The sequence below is a fragment of the Stegostoma tigrinum genome, chromosome 30, assembly GCF_030684315.1.
Source record: "Stegostoma tigrinum isolate sSteTig4 chromosome 30, sSteTig4.hap1, whole genome shotgun sequence".
In the NCBI taxonomy this organism is placed as follows: Eukaryota; Metazoa; Chordata; class Chondrichthyes; order Orectolobiformes; family Stegostomatidae; genus Stegostoma; species Stegostoma tigrinum.
In genome coordinates, this window is record NC_081383.1 from 37,823,683 (window position 1) to 37,845,859 (window position 22,177).

At 46.0% G+C, this 22,177-nt stretch overlaps 1 protein-coding gene across 2 annotated transcripts in view; it reads right to left on the reverse strand.

The window, feature by feature from the left end:
* Positions 1–17,852, reverse strand: part of sirt6 (sirtuin 6) — a 44,067-nt gene extending 26,215 nt beyond the window's left edge. The window contains exons 1-3 of one of the 2 annotated variants that reach the window (XM_048559779.2): positions 17,730–17,852; positions 8,163–8,290; positions 4,052–4,234 (exon numbers count right to left, since the gene is read on the reverse strand). In XM_048559779.2, the coding sequence (XP_048415736.1) occupies positions 4,052–4,234; positions 8,163–8,290; positions 17,730–17,795 (377 nt within the window). In that variant the 5' untranslated portion in view covers positions 17,796–17,852. The remainder of the gene's footprint in view (positions 1–4,051; positions 4,235–8,162; positions 8,291–17,729) is intronic. The other variant, XM_059638548.1, reaches the window with a different exon arrangement.
* Between the last annotated feature and the right edge of the window lie 4,325 nt (positions 17,853–22,177).

Below are 22,177 nucleotides of genomic sequence, written 5' to 3' on the forward strand. Positions count from 1 at the left end.
CACAAAAGCACTGGAGAAACTCATGAGGTCCGGCAGCATCAGTCGAGACAAAAACAGAATTAATGTTTCAAGTTAACTTCATTCTGAAGAAGGGTCAATGGACTCAAAACACTGTTTTTCTCTGTATAAATACTGCCAGACTTGCTGAGTTTCTCCAGCACTAACTTCTTGCTTCAGGTTTCCAGCATCCTCAGTTCTTTGTCTTATCTAAAATACTGCTCTCCAAGAGAAAGAGAGTGATTTCAACATGTTGTCTCCTCCACTGATAAAGTTTAACTTAAAACAAATTCAGACAATTAGAAACGTACTGCTGGTGAAAATTTTTAATCAATCTTTGAAAGGATATTTTGCACACGTGCTACACGGCTAGATGACTGTATTGCCCACCTGAACAATCTAACTTCTCACAAAGTACTGATTCACAATAAATGAAGGCAACCACATATTGAGCGAAAAAAAAAATCCTCTGTGTTATCAGATCAAGCGTGCACAACCTTTCAGTAGATTTATTGCACAGATTTAAATGTCATCTCAAATAATCGGAAATGACATTTCAGCAATTCTAGCCTTGAACATGACTGAATTCATTCTGAAGAGCACTGAAATTGCAGGACAATTTTCCTTGTACTGAACTGAGGGCAGGATTTTTAAAAAGGGCAATCTCTTTAGTTAGGTGTTTGGAAGACTTGAACAGTGGTACTAAAATATATTTATTTGTTTCTAAAATCGGACTAGTTGTCTGTTGACCTCAATCCAGTGGGAAACCAAAGTATATTTTTCACGCTCACGCAACATCACCTCCCTCATTTATTACATTTGTACTCACAATGAAAGTCACTCCCATCGACAAATCTCAGGACAATCCAAAACCACCCAAATTGTCATGCCGTCAACCTACTCTCGCCACCAAAGGGAAGTCACTCAATGTTAACAAATAAGGCTTAACAATAACCTGCATACCTTGGGTTTAGCAGAATGATTCTGCTCCTGGCCACTTTGTTGGCTTAGTCAAAAAAAAAGTGATGCCTATGACATCAAGACATCATTAGACTGACTGACATTAAGCAGCCATGGGAAAAATCAAGTCAATGGGAAATTGCCCAACAATGAAAACATACCTAGCACAAAAGAAGATGCTTGTGGTTTGTTGGTAGCAAATCATTTCAGGCCCAGGTTATACCTTTACAAGTCCGCCAAATCCTAGTCTCCTGGGCCCAATCATCTTTAGCTGTTTTAATTGGGGACATTCACTGATAATTGAACAGGGTTCAGTATCACTTGTAACACCCTACATACAGAAACACTCCATGCTTGTAGACAGCAAGACCATGTCATTTATAAAAGCTAAATTAGTCAAGTAACATTTGTGCCGCAGGAGTACTGTGCAATAGGCATCTTCAATCATCTCTCCTTAAAATTCAATAGCATTGCCATGAATTAACTCCTATCAAAACTAGAAACCTAATGTAGTCTAGCCACATAAACATTGTTGCTAACAAAAGGCTGAGTATTCTACAGTGAATAACTCTCTTTCTGACTTCCCAGCATTTTTTTTAAACCATCTAGAAGTCACAAATTAGGATTGTGATGAAATATTCTCCACTTGTCTGAATGCAGTCCTGCACATGCTCGAAAACCTTGATGACATACGAAACAAAGAAATCCAGTTGGTCCACAATCCTGAGCATTCATTCCCTCACCCACTGGCACATAGCGAATAGGGCACAACTGGCACACTAAGTGTATTGCAGCAGGTCGCCATGGCTCCTTCAATCACACATCCCAAATCCCCTGTCTTTACCACTTACAATAAGAGCAACATTTGAATGGGAATGCCAGCTACTCCAAGTTCTCTGCCAAATCACTCACCATCTTATCAGAAACACATCAATGCCATTTCATTAACAGCAGTTGATTCAGTGACTGACTTTAACTCACCTCAGCTACCACTTCTGGTAACAGAAGTTATGTAGACCTGGAAGAGATCACCAAAGCAGTGCAAAGCAAAAGGAGTAGCGTTGTGAGAACAAGCACTCAATAGTAAATTTTGGCAAATGTAAGTGAAGATGTTCAGTAAGAATTAGAGCACTGTAAACACAGAACTTTGTGCAACTGAAAATAAAGGTGCAGATCCCAAATGAGTTATGGTTATGAAACAGAAAAGGCAAGGATTCTAGTCAGAATCCTGCCATTCACACTCTCTAGATTATCACTTTGTTTCTTTGCTTGTCTCCTTGCTCCTTCTCAAACTCTCCCCGCACCTGAGGTATGGTGGCCCTCAGGTTAAACCACCACCAGTAGGCTCTCACTCTCTAATGAGACAGCAGCCCTATGGTCTGGTATGACAATGGCAACTTGGCTTACTTTCCTTGATCATGCATCTTGAAATATTTATCATTAAGTCTATCCGAACTACCACAGATCTTCCCATTTTCTCCTCCCACCTCCCAAATTTCGGATGCACAAAATACATATTTTGAATTTTCTCTAGTTCTGATCAATGATCTGAAACATTAAGTCTGGTCTCTTCACTGCAGATGCTTTCCAGCATTTTATGTTTTTATTAATGAAGGCAAGGAAGTTGGACAGGAAACCAATTACTTAACTACTTACAGATGAGGATTAAAATCTGACTGTGAGGGTTGGGTGCAGTGCACAGGGAGGAAATGTCAGATCACAGTTGGTTAAAGCTGTCCAAAGCAAAATTTCAGGTTTAGAGGTGGTGCTGCTGCTATGGCATTCAAGAGCTTTTGTCTGCCCTCCCGTCAAGAATCCACATCCTGCCTGTTTTTGCCTGGGCAGTGGGTTGAATGTGGAGTGAACAATTCAATCACTGATTCTTTCCTAAAGACCAGACAAAGCCCAGATGTATTGAGAAGACACCAACTCTTATTCTTATTGAAAGAGGCTGAAACAAGATAATTCACTGACTGTCTCATGTTGTTATGGGTGAGAGGTTCGATTGCTGACACACAGCATTCAGGATGAGCTAAGTAATATTCTCATCGACACCAACTTGACTGTGATAAAGCAGCAATATACATTGTCTGTGAGAATTAAACGTGAAAATTCCTGAAACACCATTCATACCAGAAGCATGGCACAGCTTAAACAGCAATACAAGACATAAGGACTTTTTGATCAAATACTCTTAGCAGTTACCAACTGGGCTTTGTAACATTGCGTCGTTATGTTTTACAGAAGACAAGAACAATGGAGGCTTAAACACAAAATACTGCACAATGGGAGGAGAGAGAGATAATTGGAACTGCAGATGCTGGAGAATCCAAGATAACAAAGTCTGGGGCTGGATGAACACAGCAGGCCAAGCAGCATCCCAGGAGCACAGAAGCTGACGTTTCGGGCCTAGACCCTTCATCAGAAAACAATGGGAGGAGTTGCTTTTAGTCAAGGTCTAAATTGAGGTCTGTCTCCCTGGCTGGATGCAAAAGGTCCCATGACCTTATTCTGAAGAGGAGCAGGGGAATTCTCCTGATGTCCTAGATGATATTTATCACTCAACCAATATTATTAAACAGATGATCAGTTCATTAGATTGTTATTTTTGAAACGTTGCTGCGTGCAAATTGGCTGCTGCATTTCTTCATCAGTTGAGAGAATGGATCATGCCCATTTTGTTAGATTGTCTATCTAATATCTCCATATATTTGAATTCAGGGCATCAATATGAGACTAATTACCAAGCAGAAATTCAAATTTTAGGGTTAACTGGTTATTAAATATTACTGAAAACATTAATCTCAGTGCGTTCAAATTAAATTTTCATGTTCATTTTAAGGTTATCTATTCTCCCTGCAATTCAGTCATCATTGTAAAAAGGCAAATCTTCAGAACGCTTTTGGTCGTAAGTTCATGGAACTAATCTCTTTTTCGGCCTGTAGGTCAGATGGTATCAGCAGCACTGATACATTTCTTGTGTGCGTACATAAAGCCTGCAGCAGAATTGCTTTCAGACAAACTGCTTCAAGGTTTATGAATCAAACAAAAGTTAAGCTGTCAGCAGGAATAAACAAGAACACAGAAACCTTACCTGGGAAAACCTGACCGTACATGAAGCCCATCCACATTCTGACTGACCACGTACTTCACCAAACCGGTTCTCTGAAGTGCAACCAATGCCATATGGGTCTTGGAGGGACTGGCTTCCTCAAAAGTGGTGTCAAACTTGGGTTCCAGGCCTTGTTCCTCCATTGTCCACACTCCCCGGGGTCCCCTGTCAATATCACCATTTAACTGTTTACAATGGGGCTGGCAAGCTTTTGTTCTGAGCTAATATGATTAACTATTCCGCTTTACATCGGCTTATGCATGGAATTTTATTTAAACCATTGCCGGATGACTTTTCCTCCAATAACAAATGTGGCATTGATTCTACACTTTTGATGAAGGCAAGACACTAGAAGCAATGAGGTGCGCCAACCAGGAAACATTTTTAATCAACTGTTTAAGCAGAACAGTTACTATTGCAGGAAAACACACAAGATTAGTAGGAATTGGCATGTAACTGATGAATTAATTTAAATGTGGCTAAGTTTGAAGAGATGCATTTTGGTAGAAAAGAGGTGGAGACCTCACACTTGCTGCAATTCTCTAAATAATTCTTCTCAAGGATTTGCGTTTGGGCAGAGGTTACAAGAGAACGGAAAAACAAAAAGTCCAAATTATTATTTAGCTTGTATAAATCCTTTGTTAGGCCATACTCTGAATATTGTGAATAGTAGAATCTTCACATTACATAAGAAAACATAGAAGCACTAAAGAAAGTGTTTAAAATGAAATTAAAATGATGATTTGAGAACAGAGACAATGTATTTAATATGAAAGGCTGGACAGCCCGGGGGCTCTGTTTCAGGTGATTGTGTGGGGACCTAACAGGCATCATTTAAAATTATGAAGTGTTTGATTATGTATACTTAGAGATGTTTCACCTTGAGGGTGAGACACAAATGGGTGATAAATATAACAGTCACCAATAACTCTATTTTGGAACACAGGACTTCTTTACCCAAAGAGTGACAAGAATGAGGACTGCTAACGTTGAACGAGAGTGTGAACAGTGTCAATACATATAAAACAAAACTAGGTAAAGATAAGAGAAAAGAATATGAAAGAAAAACACTGCAGGTTACTGAATATTGAATGCCTCCAGACAAATGCCTGCCCCTACCACATCCAAATTAAAGACACAAATAAATCCCTATTTACCTTTGACAAAAGTAAATGATCATTCCTTCCCAGATCTATAAACTTTTGTCCATCTTTGTAGCACTGGACTCATGTGGCCCCACATTGCCCAAATTAGTCATTGCCAGAGAAGCATCAGCAATGACTTATCTTCCTGCCCGTATGCCTGATGACTTTATTACTTTAGAAGTACTGTACAAATACAAGTTATTGATGACAGTGGGTGGGGTGAAATACAGTGTGAAGTTGAGAGAGACTGATGTGGCACAAACATCAGTAAGATCAAATGTGCTCAATGACCACTTTTTATGCTCTAATTTCAACATAAAAGGCACAGACACTGGGGATATGGGTCCTTTCTCAGTTAAACATAGATTATTTGCAAAGCACAACTTAGCAATTGCAATTTGAACCAATCGGTTGCATGCACCAACTCTATGTTTACATTGAATCTTTGAAGGTGGACAAAGGTTTCCAGGCTCTTCGCAAAACTAGAGGTCGAAATTAACAGTATATTGGAAGAGGTGACAACAAACTTGGTCAAAGAGGACAAGGTCGATAAGAGAATTCAGTCGTAGGCTTTTTACACAGACTTTCACAGTTCACAGCCTAGAGATGAGTGATTGAAAGGGAAAATGCAGAAGGGGCCAGAGTTGGAGAGACAAAGACTCCTGAAGTATGTAAGATGTTAGAGACAACGAAGAGTTATGAAAGGATAGTAAGGAAGTTAAGCACAAGAATAGAAGCTTCAATTTGCTGGTGGTTTGGGGAACCAATAGTAATTCCAGATCAGTAAGCACAGATGAATGAACAGATTTTGGTGCAAAGTAGATAGAGCCAACAGAACCATGGAGGAGGCAAGGCCTATCAAGAGATGATGAAAGTACAGATGAAGATGTCATAGAGATGAGCTGAGACAGGAGTGAAGGCTGATGATAATACAGAATTAAAGTCTATTGCCTCTCTAATTACAGTTTGCTTTGGTCTTCTTCACATTTAATTGGAAGAGAAAGCAACTTATGAGGCTCTATGTCAGAGAAACGGTTGGACAGAGGCAGTGGGGGAACAGAGAGATGGTGAAGAGATGAAGCTGGATGAGATATTAGCATTTGTGTGAAAACTGACCCCAAACTTTCAGATTATGTCGCTATGGGGGGAAACATAGCTGAGAAAAAGGAGGGAACCAGGACAGATCCTAGTTAATGATGCAATGGTGAGAGGGAAGGCATTGCTGGCTACGCAGGGAAGAATGTGTAAAAAATCAGTTCTGAGCACTGTCTTGCAGCACTGTTTTCATGATTTTACTTCCATCATTCGGAGGCAGGAAACTAGATACTGGGCACTAGCAGGATGATCTACAAGAAACATATTGTCACTAATGGATCAAACTGAACAAGAATCTGTTTCGCATGGCATAATTTTAGAACCTTTGTGTCAGAACAATATAAACTAAGTCTTAAGAGAATCCTTCACAATCATAAAACACTGTTTAATTTCCAATTTATTTGCATATGGCTTTGGAAAATATTTCAAGGTACACAGACCTACTGTCATGTTGATCTTTGCAGCTCGGGGCTAGGTCATTCCCCAGAGATAGTTGTTGCTGGCTAGTTGCAAATGGACAGGTGAGTTGAATAAACAAGTAGAGATTCCCCTATTATGCTTAAACAGTACCATCTACAGGCAATTGGAGAGAATTAATGCTGCCACACAGTTTCTGCAATAATCTGAAAACCAGCAACTCATTTCAAACCTGCAAATGTAATCAGATGGAGGCTGTTGTGGCATGGTGGTAGTATGAGCAAGGAGGCCTGGGTTCAAGTTCCACCTGTTTGGGAAGTGTGTAATAACATGAATGGACAGGGTGATTAGAAAAAAGGTGCAACTCCAGTTTCTATTGGAAACAGGAGCCTGAACTATCCATTAGAACATACAGTGTGAATGATCTCAAACTCTGTGGATCCCACAATCCCTAAACTGCACTTCAAATGTTGGTTATGTAACTATTTGCTACCAGTCAACATCCATTGGATATTCACCACTCAAATTTGCGACGTGAATTTAAATGGGGGGGGGGGGGGGGGAGGGATTGCTTCACGATTCGTACATTTTTATAAAAATTGCATTTACATATATATTTAATTCTGTCCCAAGATACTTCACAAAGCTACAACAGACAAAAACAGGCACTGATATTGAGTGGGCCCACACAAACCCACAGCGAAAGAGGTAGCTATTTGTGAGGACAGGCTGTTTGTGTACTGTATTTCAGAGCTTGGTGCCTACACAGTGGATGGTACGGTTGTCAATGGTAGGGAAAATGGGGTTGGGGACGGAATTCAGAACAGTTCAGCGAAAGTGTGTTTGTGGAAGGGAGCTTTTGAGGGGTAGTAGTAGAAGTTGAAGATATAGCTATTGGGACAGTGAAGATTGGAAGAAGTTTAATTATAAAATACATAGGATTTACAATGCAGAAATACATTTGACCCAACAGGTCGGAGTGCATGTTTATGGTCCACATTACCCTTCTCCTATTTTATTTCATCCATTCCTATTAGCATTCCCTTCTATTTCCTACTCCCTCATTTAAATTATCTAACTTCCTTAAATGGATTTATGTCATTCATCACAACTACCAGAGGTTATGAGCTCCATATTCTAACCATTCTCCAAGGAAATAAGAGACAATGCTATATTCATGTCCCCTGGTTTTGAACAACTAATGGAAGTATAAGACAAAACGTTTAATATTAAAGTATAAAATGATGCTTAATTTTTAATTAAGTGGAGTGAAAGAAGTATAGAGGTTTTAATGTAAACAATATCAATGCCTCATAAATATTGTGTTTTAACAGAACAGAGCAATTTTGAGCAAGTGATTTGGACATATCAACAAATCTCCCAGTGAATAGCACAGCACTGTTTTAAATAAAGACTGTGGCGGGAAGACAGTGTACCTGAAGTCAGGAATTCCAGAAGAAGTGCTGATGCCAGCCCCAGTATGCACTACCACATATGAGGCATTTCGTACAAGGTTGGCCAGTTCCAGCACCTTTCTATCCAGGTCATCAGGAGGATCAAAGTTCTGCAACACACAACAGGGCAGAAATTGGTTTCAATCCAAAATTCAATTGTCATAGAAACGTCCACATTTTGTGCTTTTCCTGCTGACCCAGTTTGCTCTGAAGCTGAAGCTAAGTATGAAATATCAGCTTCGATAATTTGGCAAGATCTTACCACAGCCTGAATGACTTTTCCAAGTATAAGCTCTCACACTCAACTGCATAATTCCTGATTCTCACTGTGTGGTGCTGAGGGGCTGTATTGTCAGAGATACTGTCTTTCCAGCTAAAACTAAACATGCCTTTCTGATTAAGGCGCAGCATTTGAGAAGAAATGGAAGAAGTTGCCCAGAGGCCTAGTCAATGATTCGCCTTCAAACTGTCATCAAAAACAGGTCATCTCGTTACTTATATATTTGCTGTTTGTGGGACCTTAGTGCACATTCACTGCTTGTTATGTCTGTCCTTATACTAATGACAATACTTCAAAATATACTTGTAAAACATTTTGGACACCCTGCCACTGTAAAAGACTGCATTTAACACAAATACCCATTCACACCACAGGACAGAACCAAGTTAGTTACCAGGTGGATGGGAATTGCTTCGCTCCTGCTACTGTTTTTAAACACTCTACATAGAAGTAGTTTTGACTACAATTCTTCTTTGCCGATGGGAAATTCTTCACTGATATTCTGACAGTAAGCAATCTCCAAAATCAATAAATGCTCATTCATCTCTCCGTTTCTACATGTGTTAACTCACAGTATATTGCTTGTGTTGAATATGGTTGCTTTGGATGCTTTGAGCAAAAAGGAAAACTTCCACAACAGTCCAGAGTGCTTCACTCCAAAATACTTCCAATGTTTAATTGCTGTTACAATGTAGGCACCTTCAGCTGTCAATGTGCGGACACAGTACGTAATGTGGCAAACATCCAGAAAATCTATTTTATGTTTTTAGGTGAATGATAAATGTCGGCTAGAACACTGAGAATTCCCTTTGTCCTTCTTCAAATAGCATTGCAAAACATCACTGTTAATTTGTATGTGAACAGGGAGAACTGCACCTCAAAAACACCCAGAGGAATAATCAAGCCTGACTACGTTGATGGATTTGCAGAGATGACTGAGCAATGGTATATTCAAGAGAATGGGACCTGCTTAAGACAGATTCTTGTTAGCATCCATGCTTTTTCTGGTTTGTATAAATGATTTAGAAATGGGTGTTGAGAGCTAAAACTCTAAGCTAGGGAGAATAGTGAATGAGAAGGATGATGTTGAGTGACTTCAGAGGGATGTTGACAAGTTGGCCAAATAAGCAGGCACTCGGCAGATGAAGTTCAATGCAGAGAAACTTGAGGTAATTCATTTTGGTGGAAGAAACACAGAGAGGCAATAAAGGCTCGATGGATTCAAGAGCATAAATCTCTAAAGGTCATCAGGCAAGTTGCAACAGTTGTTAAGAAGGTTTACAGGATCATTGGGTTTAAAAATTGAGGTACAAGAGTATAAAAGCAAGGAAGTGATACAATACCTTTACATATCACTGGCCAGTTCACATCTTGTATTGGGTAGCTTATTTAAGGAAAGATGTTAAAGCCCTAGAAACAGTTCAAAGGAGATTTAGCAGAATGAAACCAGGAATGAGGGATTTTAGACAGAAAGAAAGCTTAAAGAAATTGAGTTTATTCTCCTGGGAGCAGAGATTAAGAGGTGATCTTATTGAGGAGTTCAATATTATGGAAATTTTTGACAGGATGAGGAACAATTCTGTTTCTACTAGTTGGTATGTCAGTAACTAAGAGTCAATTTCAAGACTGTCAGCAGCAAGCAGGGAGTGAGATAAAGAAACTTTATTACTTATTAGGATTTTTATTAGGATTTTGAATGGGCTGCCTGGGAGAGAGGTAGAGGTAGATTCCATAGAAAGTTTCAAAACAAGAGCCGCATACATATTTAAAAGCGATGAATTCAGAGGGCTTGGAGATAGGGCTGGAGAACAGGACTAGCCTTGTAGCTTTTTCAGGAGCTGGTACAGACATGATGGACTGAATGCCCTCCTTCTGTGCTATGACAATCCTAAGCTTTTATGATCTGTGGGGTCACAGGGTCAGATGCTTGAGTTAAAGTAGAACTGTTCAGTGTAGGTACACACTTAGCTGTGGTTTGAGAATCATAAGAGTACCAAGCAGAGGCTAACTGTTCACAAGATATTTTAACGGGTTCATATGATAATATTTACCTAAACTTACAACTGCACGTTAAGGACATAGACCAAGAGGTTAAGACAGCTCAGCAGCAACACTCAGGGGTCAAAGATGCAACTTCACATGGCTTCAACCAGATTTTCAGTGTCAGACCTCAGAATGCATTGATGAGACACTAGCTTGAACAGTTAAATATTTGGGACAATTAACATCAAAAAAAGTTTGTACAAAAATACTTGAATATTGAGCAGGTCATTGTTCACATTTTTATCTTGCATTTTTGACCAGAGGGAATATGGAACAGACATCCCGATGAATTTCGTAATGGATTGCTATGACTTACTCAGTATTTACACAGATATTACTCTAAAAATGTTTTCAACTTCTCGGATGGTGACCTTGAGCTAATTGTTCTTTGAACTTTCTCAGCTTTGACATTAATCAACCTACAAAATTTTAATGTCCTCTTCAAGACCCTCTCTTCAGCAAAGCAGCTCAAAGCAGCCGATTGCTCTCCTTGTCGTCAGCCATTATAGAATTAAGAGTCTGCATCAGTCTACTCAGAGTAAAAGAGTCAGACAGCATGGAAACAGAACTTCTGGTCCAACTTGTCCATGCCAAACAAGTTTCCCAAATTAAAAAAAGTCCCGTTTGCCTACGTTTAGGCCATATTCCTCAAAACTGTTCCCATTCATGTACCTGTCCAAATGTCTTTTAAATGTTATAACTGTAACTGTATCCATCATTTCCTCTGTTGATTCTTCCACATATGAACTGCACTCTGTGTGGAAAAAGTTACCCATTGGGTCCCTTTAAAATCTTTCTCCTTTCACCTTAAAATTACGCCCTTTAGTTCTGGACTCCTACCATGCCACCCAGAATTGCATGTAGCATTCCAACAGTGGACTAAACAATGTCCTGTGCAGCTGCAAAATGACTGCACAACTCCGACGCTCAATGGTGACAGAAAGGCCCGCAAATTACAGTCAAAAAGTGTGGAGCTAGAAAAGCAGAGCAGGTCAGGCAGCATCCAAGAAGCAGGGAGATCAACGTTTCAGAAAGGAACCGTTCTTCAGTTCTGAGGAAGGCTTCTGATCCAAAACCCTGACTTCCCTGTTCCTCGCATGCTGTCTGACCTGCTGTGCTTTGCCAGCTCCTATATGCAATGCACTGACCAATAAAGGCAAGCATATCAAACACCTTCTTCACTATCCTATCTACCTGTGACTCCACTTTCAAGGAACTATGAACCTACACTCCAAGGTCTCTTTGTTCAGCAAGAGTCCCCAGGACCTTACCATTATGTGTATAAATCCTGCTCTGATTTGCCTGTCCAAACTTTAGCACCTCATAATCATCTGAATTAAACTCCATCTGCCCCTACTCGGCCCTTTGGCCCATATGATCAAGATCCTGTTGTACTCTGAGGTAACCTTCTTTGCTGTTCACTACACCTCCAATTTTGGTGTCATCTGCAAACTTACTAACCATACCTCCATGCTCATACAGAAATCATTTATATAGATGACAAAAAGCAGTGGGCCCAGCGCCTAACCTTATGGCACACTGCTGGTCCTAGGCCCCCAGTTTGAAAAGCGACCCTCCTCCGCCACCACCATCACCACCCTCTGTCTTCTATCTTCCAGCCAGTTCTGTATCCAAATAGCTAGTTCTCCTTCTATTCTGTGAGGTCTAACCTTGTTAACCAGTCTGTCATGGGGAACCTTGTCAAATGGCTTACTGAAGTCCATACCGATCATGTCTACCACTCTTACCCTCATTAATCCTCTTTGTTACTTCTTCAAAAATCTCAATCAAGTTACTGAGACACAACATGGCTTTGTGCATGGGAAACTGACTATCCCTAATCAGTCCTTACCTTTCCAAATACATGTAAATTCTGTCCCACAGGATTCCCTCCAACAACGTGCCCACCACCAATGTCAGACTCATTGGTCTATTGTTCCCTGGCTTTTCCTTACCGCCCTTCTTAAAAAGCAGTACCATGTAGCCAATCTCCAGCCTTCCGTCACCTGGCCTGTGGCTATCACGGTACAAATACCTCAGCAAGAGACCCAGCAATTACTTCCCCAGCTTGACACAGAGTTCTAAGCCTTCAACGGAAGCTATACAGCTTTGATGATGTCATCTATAAAGGAAGATTAAATGTTTCCACAAAAAGCTCAGCAAACCAACCAACAACTCCAGTTCTCGAGTGCGCCTGACCAGGTCCCAGGGATTTTTATCCACTGATACGCATTTTACCATGTCCAGCACCACCTCCTCTGTAATATGGACATTTTTCAACATGTCGCTATTTATTTTTTCCACATTCTGTATGTTCCATATCCTTCCCTGCAGCAAATATTTATGCAGAATACATTTTGTACGTCCTCCATCTCCCGCAGTTCCACATATAGGTGGTCTTGCCGTATTTTAAACAAGCCTTATTCTCTCCCTAATTACCAATTATCCTTAATGTATTTGTAGAATCCCTTTGAATTCTTCTTAACTCTATTTGCCAAAGCTACCTCATGCCCACTTTTTGTCCTCCTGATTTCCCTCTTAAGTATATTCCTATTGCCTTTACACTCTTCAAGGGAATACTCAAGTTGTGCTGTCTATACCAGATATATGCTTCCTAAAAACCTTAATTTCTCAAGTCACGCAGCATTCCCTACACCTACCAGCCTTGCCCTTCACCCCAACAGGAACATACTACCTCTGGACTTTCATTCTTTTAGCCGTCCCCTTACCTGCCAACGTCCACACCCACCTAACGTTTGAAAGCAATTGACCTTCCTTAAATTTAGAACTTCAACTTTTAGATCTGGTCTATCCCTTTCCATCACTATTTTAAAACTAGCAGAATTATAGTCACTGGTCCCAAAGTGCTCGCCTGCTGCCACCTCAGTCACCTGCCCTACCTAACTTCCCAAGAGTAGGTCAAGTTTTGCACCTTCTTTAGTATGCACATCCACATACTGAATCAGAAAATTTTCTTGTACACACTTAAATTCCTCTCCATCCAAACCCTTAACACTATGACAGTCCTAGTCTATACTTGGAAAGTTAAATTCCACACCGTAACCCCTCAATTACCCTTATGGAGAATATTCTGTACCCTCACAAATTTGCTTCTCAATTTTCTGCTGACTATTAGGGGGGCCTGTAATACAATCCCAACAAGGCGATAATCACTTTCTTATTTCTCAGTTGCACCAAAATAACTTGCCTGGACGCATCCCAGGAATATCCTCTCCAAATACAGCTGTGATGTTATTCCTAATCAAAGATACCACACCTTCTCCACTCTTGCACCCCTCCCCCCTCTTTCTATCGTTCCTATAGCATCTATACCTTGGAACATTAAACTGCCAATCCTGTCCATCTCTGAGGCACATCTCTAATTTCTATAATATCTGTCTTATGTTCCTAACTATGCCCTGAATTAATCTGCCTTACGTGCTAAGCCTCTTGCATTGAGAAAAATGCAGTTGAATTTATCAGTCCTACCTCATTCTCTACTTTGTTCCTCTCTGCCTTGTCTGTTTGACTTACTCCTTTTCATAACTGTTAGAGTCTCAGACTGATCTCTTTCCTCATTATCTCCGAGTCCCTCCCCATCACAACCAACTAGTTCAAATCCTCCCGAGCAGCTCTAGCAAATCTCCCTGCCAATCTCTCCTTCTAAATTAGGTGCAATCCATCCTTCTTAAACAGGTCACTGCTACCCCAAAAGACATTCCAATGATCCAAAAATGTGAATCCTTCTCCCCTTTACCAGCTCCTCAGCCACACATTCATCTGCTGTAACATCCTACTCCGAAACTCATTAGCTTGTGGCATCAAGTATAATCTAGAAATTACCAACCTCAAGGGCCTACTTTTTAAAATTCCTGCCTAACCTCCTATACTCTCTCCTCAAAATCTCATCCTTTTCTCTTCCTATGTCGTTAGTGTATAGTGACATCCAGCTAGTCCTGTTCCCATTGGAGAACGTTCTGTACCCTGTCCGAGATATCTTTGAACCTGGCTCCAGGGAGGCAACATACTATTTTGATGTCTTGCTGTTGGCCACCGAATCGTCTGTCTGTGCCTCTGACGAGACGTGTCCTGTTACAGTTGATCGTTTGGAACCTGGCATACCCCTTGTTACATTACAGCCAGTCACAGTACCAGAAACCTGGTTGTCAGTGCTACATTCCCTCGAAAGTCCATCACGGCTTACATTTTCCAAAACAGCATACTTGTTTGAGATAGTGCAGGAGCCTCCTGTGGCTATCCCTATCTCCTACCTCAGTTTTGTTAGGAAATTGTCAGTATGCTCATCAGATTCTGTCTCGGGCCTTAAATTCACACTGATAAATCCAATGTTTTGACTCCGGATAAAAATACATGCCAAATCTAAAAAAAATTGTGTTGGGGTTTCTGCTGTCATCCTCAATCTTCAACTATTAAACAATTTAACCTTTCTCTCCTGCCTGCAGGTTCCTTCATTTTTGCTAGTGCCTTTAGAGAGGTGCTGAATATCAGTCTGCACTTTCGTTCAAATTTCTCAGATGCATCTTCAAATGGGGCACATTTAATTGAAGTTTGAATGCCACCCATATCGTTGCTGTTACAGCCATTCCGTTTTCTGACAACAATTTAGTTTTTCCACACACTCTGGTACAAATGTAGGATGACTTCTTCTTCCAATTAATTCAGCACAAAATTCATTTAAAATATTTCAGTTTTCACTAACAAACAACCACTGCCACCATGTCATGCATTCCAGTGCCAGTAAATTAAAATAATCTCACTTTAGATCAGTACTAGTGTTTCACTGAGTGCATTTTTTGCTGCTCTCCATAGCGGACTGCGACCAATACATTGTTACTTTGCAATGTAACTGCAGTGCAGAAGTGAAATGTGACAGAGGAACAGGAGTAGATCAGTCAGTCAACTAAGACTGCTCTGCCAATCAACTCAATCATGACCAATTATCTACAGAGGTGTTACTTTTCCACACAATGCCAGTTTTCAGAAATCGATTTCTGCTTTAAACTGCTCAATGACTCTGGGGAAGAGAATTCCAAAGATCCAACATTGTCAGTGGAAAAAAAAGTGCTCCTCATCTCAATCTTATTTGGCCTGCCCCCTATTTGAGATAACATCCTCTGATTTTGGACTCATCAGGCAGAGGGAGCATCCTCTCTATAGCAACAATGCCGTGCCCTGTAATTTATTTTGTGAATTTGAAAGAAATCACCTCTCATCCCTTCAAACTCTAGGGACTAAAGATCCTGTTTCTGCAGGCTCTCTTCATAAAACAATCCCACCATTGCAACAATTAATCAGGTTAACCTCTATTGCACATCTAAGGAAGGATTTACTTTACGTAGAAAAGCCAAACAGAACTGTACACAATAACCAGGGTGTGTACATGCCAAGGCTCCATAAAATAGCAGGAAGACATTTTTACTATTGTTAATGTTTTGGGTCCAGTGGCCCTTCCTCAGACTGGACCCAAAACGATGACTCTCATTTTTCTTCACACATGCTGCTAGACTTGCTGAGCTTCCAACAACTTCTCTTTTTGTTCCTGATTTACAGCATCTGCAGTTCTTTTAGTTTTACTTTGCTTTTGTCCTTAAGTTTATTTGTTATGAAGACTAATATTCTATTTGCTTTTAAAATACTTGTTTCACCAGCATGCTAGCTCTTAGTAACCAAAGATACCTAGATCACTCCTTCCCAATCACATAATGATCATCCTGCCTTTCAGCTTTTCAATCAAACTCAATACTTTCATAAAGTTCTACTATATTCCATCTGGCATGTTCGCTTAGATTGTCGAAATTCCCTTGAAGGCTTCACACAACTTACATTTTCATTACATTCAGCATCATGAGCAAATTTGGAAACATTGAAACTGGTCCCCATATCCAAATAACAAAGTGTGGATGAACACAGCAGACCAAGCAGCACCTTAGGAGCTCAAAAGCTGACGTTTCGGGCCTAGACCCTTCATCAGAGAGGGGGATGGGGAGAGGGTTCTGAAATAAATAGGGAGGGGGGAGGAAGGCAGACTGAAGATGGATAGAGGAGAAGATAGGTGGAGAGGAGAGTATAGGTGGGGAGGGTATAGGTCAGTCCAGGAAGGACAGACAGGTCAAGGAGGTGGGATGAGATTGGTAGATGGGAAATGGAGGTGCGGCTTGAAGTGAGAGGAGGGGTAGGTGAGAGGAAGAACAGGTTAGGGAGGCGGGGAACGAGCTGGGCTGGTTTTGTGATGCAGTGGGGGGAGGGGACGAGCTGGGCTGGTTTCGGGATGCAGTCGGGGAGGGGGAGATTTTGAAGCTTGTGAAGTCAACATTGATACCATCCGGCTGCAGGGTTCCCAAGCGGAATATGAGTTGCTGTTCCTGCAAACTTCGGTTGGCATCATTGTGGCACTGCAGGAGCCCCATGATGGAAATTTTGTGTGAGGAATGGGAGGGGGAGTTAAAATGGTTTGCAACTGGGAGGTGCAGTTATTTATTGCGAACTGAGCGGAGGTGTTCTGCAAAGCGGTCCCCAAGACTCCGCTTGGTTTCCACAATGTAGAGGTAGCCACACCGGGTACAGTGGATACAGTATACCACGTTGGCAGTTGTGTAGGTGAACATCTGCTTAATATGCTTGGCCTGCTGTGTTCATCCAACTCCACACTTTGTTATCTTGGATTCTCCAGCACCTGTAGTTCCCATTATCTCTGCTTACTCTTCAGCCTTCTATTAAGCCATTTTCCATCCAAATTATTTTATTCCCACCCATCCCCAATACTACATACTCTAATTTCATTTGCTAATCTCTTGGTACTCCAGAATATATATCCATGTAACATAGATCGTTCTCTTTCAGATTAATAAAGCAATGAAACCAAACCCTTACAGGGACATCTGTGATGTCCACCATCACTAGCAACCTCCCTCTCCCAATCCACGGCCGCCTCCAACGTTAAGAGGGTCCCCACACAGTGGAATCTCCTCGGTCCTTTTCTCCTTCACCCCCTCCCGCATCCCCGCCTGCCCTCCCTCACTGATCTTCGCCTCCTCTTCCCGTTCCTCTGGGGGTCCCGGCCAAACAGTCTCTAACGAAGGCCCCAGTCCGGAGCTGGACGCCGAGGTCTCATGACCCCGGCGCCTCCCCAGGATGCGAGCCTATCCAAGGACAGGCCCGGAATCCTTTTCCCCCTGCAACGACATCTAAGCGGCACAGCCTCTTACCTCCGGAAGGCCACACTTGCCCTTGTGTTCGTACTCAGACAGTCCGGCCGCGTAGTTCACGGACATGGCTCCAGCACAACAACCCGGGCAGGGGCCTGCGTGACGTCACCAGGCCGTGCAGGCAGGACCTCCCGGAGGCCAGAGGGCGCTACAGAACAGGTGATAGGTAGCTTCGGGGGAGGAGAGGCGGGTGGGAGGCGCAGGTCGGAATGGGCATGGAGTAGGAGGGACCGGACAGAGAAACGGGGATGGTGCTGGGTGCGAGAGCGAGAGGAGAACAGTGCTGGGGGTGGGGTGACAGTGCTGGAGGGAAGCAATGCTGGGGAAGGTCATGAGGGGGAGCAATGCGCGTGTGCACAAGGCTGGGGGAGTGAAAAAGGCAGGGGGTGAACAAGGCTGGGGGGGGGGCAGGGGGTGAACGAGGCTGGGGGGGGGGCAGGGGGTGAACGAGGCTGGGGGGGGGGCAGGGGGTGAACGAGGCTGGGGGGGGGGCAGGGGGTGAACGAGGCTGGGGGGGGGGCAGGGGGTGAACGAGGCTGGGGGGGGGGCAGGGGGTGAACGAGGCTGGGGGGGGGGCAGGGGGTGAACGAGGCGGGGGGGGGCAGGGGGTGAACGAGGCGGGGGGGGGGGGGGGGGGGCAGGGGGTGAACGAGGCGGGGGGGGGGGGGGGGGGGGGCAGGGGGTGAACGAGGCGGGGGGGGGGGGGGGGGGGGCAGGGGGTGAACGAGGCGGGGGGGGCGGGGGGGGGGGGGCAGGGGGTGAACGAGGCGGGGGGGGGGGGGGGGGGGGGGCAGGGGGTGAACGAGGCGGGGGGGGGGGGGGGGGGCAGGGGGTGAACGAGGCGGGGGGGGGGGGGGGGGGCAGGGGGTGAACGAGGCGGGGGGGGGGGGGGGGGCAGGGGGTGAACGAGGCGGGGGGGGGGGGGGGGGGGGCAGGGGGTGAACGAGGCGGGGGGGGGGGGGGGGGGGCAGGGGGTGAACGAGGCGGGGGGGGGGGGGGGGGGGGCAGGGGGTGAACGAGGCGGGGGGGGGGGGGGGGGGGCAGGGGGGTGAACGAGGCGGGGGGGGGGGGGGGGCAGGGGGTGAACGAGGCGGGGGGGGGCAGGGGGTGAACGAGGCGGGGGGGGGGGGGGGGGCAGGGGGTGAACGAGGCGGGGGGGGGGGGGCAGGGGGTGAACGGGGCAGGGGGTGAACGAGGCGGGGGGGGGGGGCAGGGGGTGAACGAGGCGGGGGGGGGGCAGGGGGTGAACGAGGCGGGGGGGGGGGGGGCAGGGGGTGTGAACGAGGCGGGGGGGGGGGCAGGGGGTGAACGAGGCGGGGGGGGGGGGGCAGGGGGTGAACGAGGCGGGGGGGGGGGGGGGGGCAGGGGGTGAACGAGGCGGGGGGGGGGGGGGGGCAGGGGGTGAACGAGGCGGGGGGGGTGGGGGGGTGAACGAGGCGGGGGGGGGGGGGGGGGCAGGGGGTGAACGAGGCGGGGGGGGGGGGCAGGGGGTGAACGGGGCAGGGGGTGAACGAGGCGGGGGGGGGGGGCAGGGGGTGAACGAGGCGGGGGGGGGGGCAGGGGGTGAACGAGGCGGGGGGGGGGGGGGCAGGGGGTGAACGAGGCGGGGGGGGGGGCAGGGGGTGAACGAGGCGGGGGGGGGGGGGGCAGGGGGTGAACGAGGCGGGGGGGGGGGGGGGGGGCAGGGGGTGAACGAGGCGGGGGGGGGGGGGGGGGCAGGGGGTGAACGAGGCGGGGGGGGGGGGGCAGGGGGTGAACGAGGCTGGGGGGGGGGGCAGGGGGTGAACGAGGCTGGGGGTCAACAGTGCTGGGGAAGCGGGGGTGCAACGGAACTGAGGGGAGCAATGCTGGGGAGGGTCGAGGAGGGGAACAATGCTGAGGAAGGTCGGTGGAGGCCAATGCTGTGGAAGATTGGGTGGGGTGAACGAGGCTGGGGGGGGGGGGCAGGGGGTGAACGAGGCTGGGGGGTGAACGAGGCTGGGGGGGGGGGGCAGGGGGTGAACGAGGCTGGGGGGGGGGGCAGGGGGTGAACGAGGCTGGGGGGGGGGCAGGGGGTGAACGAGGCTGGGGGGCGGGGCAGGGCAGGGGGTGAACGAGGCTGGGGGGGGGGCAGGGGGTGAACGAGGCTGGGGGGGGGGGCAGGGGGTGAACGAGGCTGGGGGGGGGGGCAGGGGGTGAACGAGGCTGGGGGGGGGGGCAGGGGGTGAACGAGGCTGGGGGTCAACAGTGCTGGGGAAGCGGGGGTGCAACGGAACTGAGGGGAGCAATGCTGGGGAGGGTCGAGGAGGGGAACAATGCTGAGGAAGGTCGGTGGAGGCCAATGCTGTGGAAGATTGGGTGGGGGGCATAATGCTACGGAAGGTGGGGTTGGAACAATGCTTGGGAAGGTCCATGTTGGGGGATCAATGCTGGGGAAGGTCCGTGTTGGGGGAACAATGCTGGGGAAGGTCGGGTGGAGGGGTAACAATGCTGGGGAAGGTCCGTGTTGGGGGAACAATGCTGGGGAAGGTCGGGTGGAGGGGTAACAATGCTGGGGAAGGTCCGTGTTGGGGGAACAATGCTGGGGAAGGTCGGGTGGAGGGGGAACAATGCTGGGGAAGGTCGGGTGGAGGGGGAACAATGCTGGGGAAGGTCCTTGGTGGGGGAACAATGCTGAGGAAGGTTGGGTGGGGGGGTAACAATGCTGGGGAAGATCCATGGTGGGGAAACAATGCTGGGGAAGGTCCTTGGTGGGGGAACAATGCTGAGGAAGGTTGGGTAGGGTAACAGTGCTGGGGAAGGTCGGGTGGTGGGTAATCATGCTGGGGAAGGTTCATGTTGCGCGAACAATGCCGGGGAAGATTGGATGGTGGGGAAACAATGCTGGGGAAGATTCATGGTGGCGGAACAATGCTGGGGAAGGTCGGGGAACAATGCTGGGGAAGATCCGTGGCAGAGGAACAATGTTGGGGAAGGTCGGGTTGGGGGTAACAAATGCTAGAGAAGGTCGAGGGGGGCAGAACTGGATCATGCTGGTGAATATCGAGGGAGGGGGAAGATGCAGTGTGGGGGAATATTGGGGAGGGAGGTGTAATGCAGGGGAGAGTCATGGGAGCACAGTGCAGAGAACGGTTGGGGGAGGGGGGTTGCAATGCTGGGGAGGTCGGTGTGGGGAGCTCAGTGAGGGGAAGGGTCAGGGACGGGGGGTGCAGTGTGGGCAGGGTTAGGGGACGGTTGGGGGAGGGGCGTTGCAATGCTGGGGAGGGTCGGAGTTGGGGGCGTACAATGCCGGGGAGGGTCTGAGGAAGGGGATGCTGAGTAAGGAGACGGGAAGCTGGGGAAAGTGGAGGTGGGAATAGAGAGGAAATGGGTCTGAGGGCAGGGGAATGGAGAGAAAGTGGAAGGGCTGTGGTGAGAGGTCTGGGGAGGCCTGGAGGGAGGCTGACGAGGGAGAATGGACAGAGAGTGCGATGTAGGGGATGAACTGGCAGGGAATGGTCTGAGGGGAGCTGAGGAGAGGGGCAGAATGCAAGGAGACATTCAGATCATCACCTCTGAATTAATTAACCCCACTCCTCTTCATTAAATTGAAGCTCCTTATTCCTGGTACCATTCTCTTAAATCCCTCCTGTAACCTCTCCTCGGACTTGGCACCTGTCATAAAGTGTGTTGACTGGAATTTATAACATGCTCGAAACACACAGGAGTGTGGATGAATCTGCGTTTAAAAATTCCAAGTTGCTGTGAGAAAGGAGTTTGGGAGGTGACGGACAATGTGTGGAGGGGGAGATCTCTATAGGTCAGGTAATTGGGGAGAGGTCGGCAGAGACAATGGGGATAGATGCAGTAGTCCAAAGGGGCTGGAAAGAGCTGAGGAGCCTGCAGGCTGAAAGTGAGATGGGAGGGAGAAGCTATAGTGTGAGAAGTGCTTAGGACAAAGATGCTGCCAGGAGTGTGGATGGTTGGTGGAGGGTGAGAAATGGAAATTAATTGGGATGCAAGAGGAAGAGAGGAGCTGGAGAAGTAGGCAGGCAAGAATGAGTGAGTCTGAAAGGGTAAAAACAGAGAGAGAGAGACTGCAAAGAAGAACAGTTTCAAACTTGTCAACAAAGGAACAGACAGCTAACTGGGAGCCCGGGAAATTTGAAATCACTGAGGTAATGAATGATTTGCAAATGAATGAAGTGTCCACGACAAGGCTGGATATGTACAGGAGTTACTGTCTGAAAAAGATTGTCAAGGACTGTATTGTAGTGAACACCATGTCAATTATTAAATTTAAATCTGTGATACTGAAACTGCTTGGTTGAAATATTCCAGTTTTGCGAGCTTGTGATGGAAACTCATTGTGTGACCTCTCCAGTCTCCAGAATGTGTTTGTTAGGTTAATGGCTTCTTGCCTATAGAACTGTGTCACTTATTTTGAAAAACTTCAACTAAATTTGTGTTGTCTTTTGTTATTTAAATAC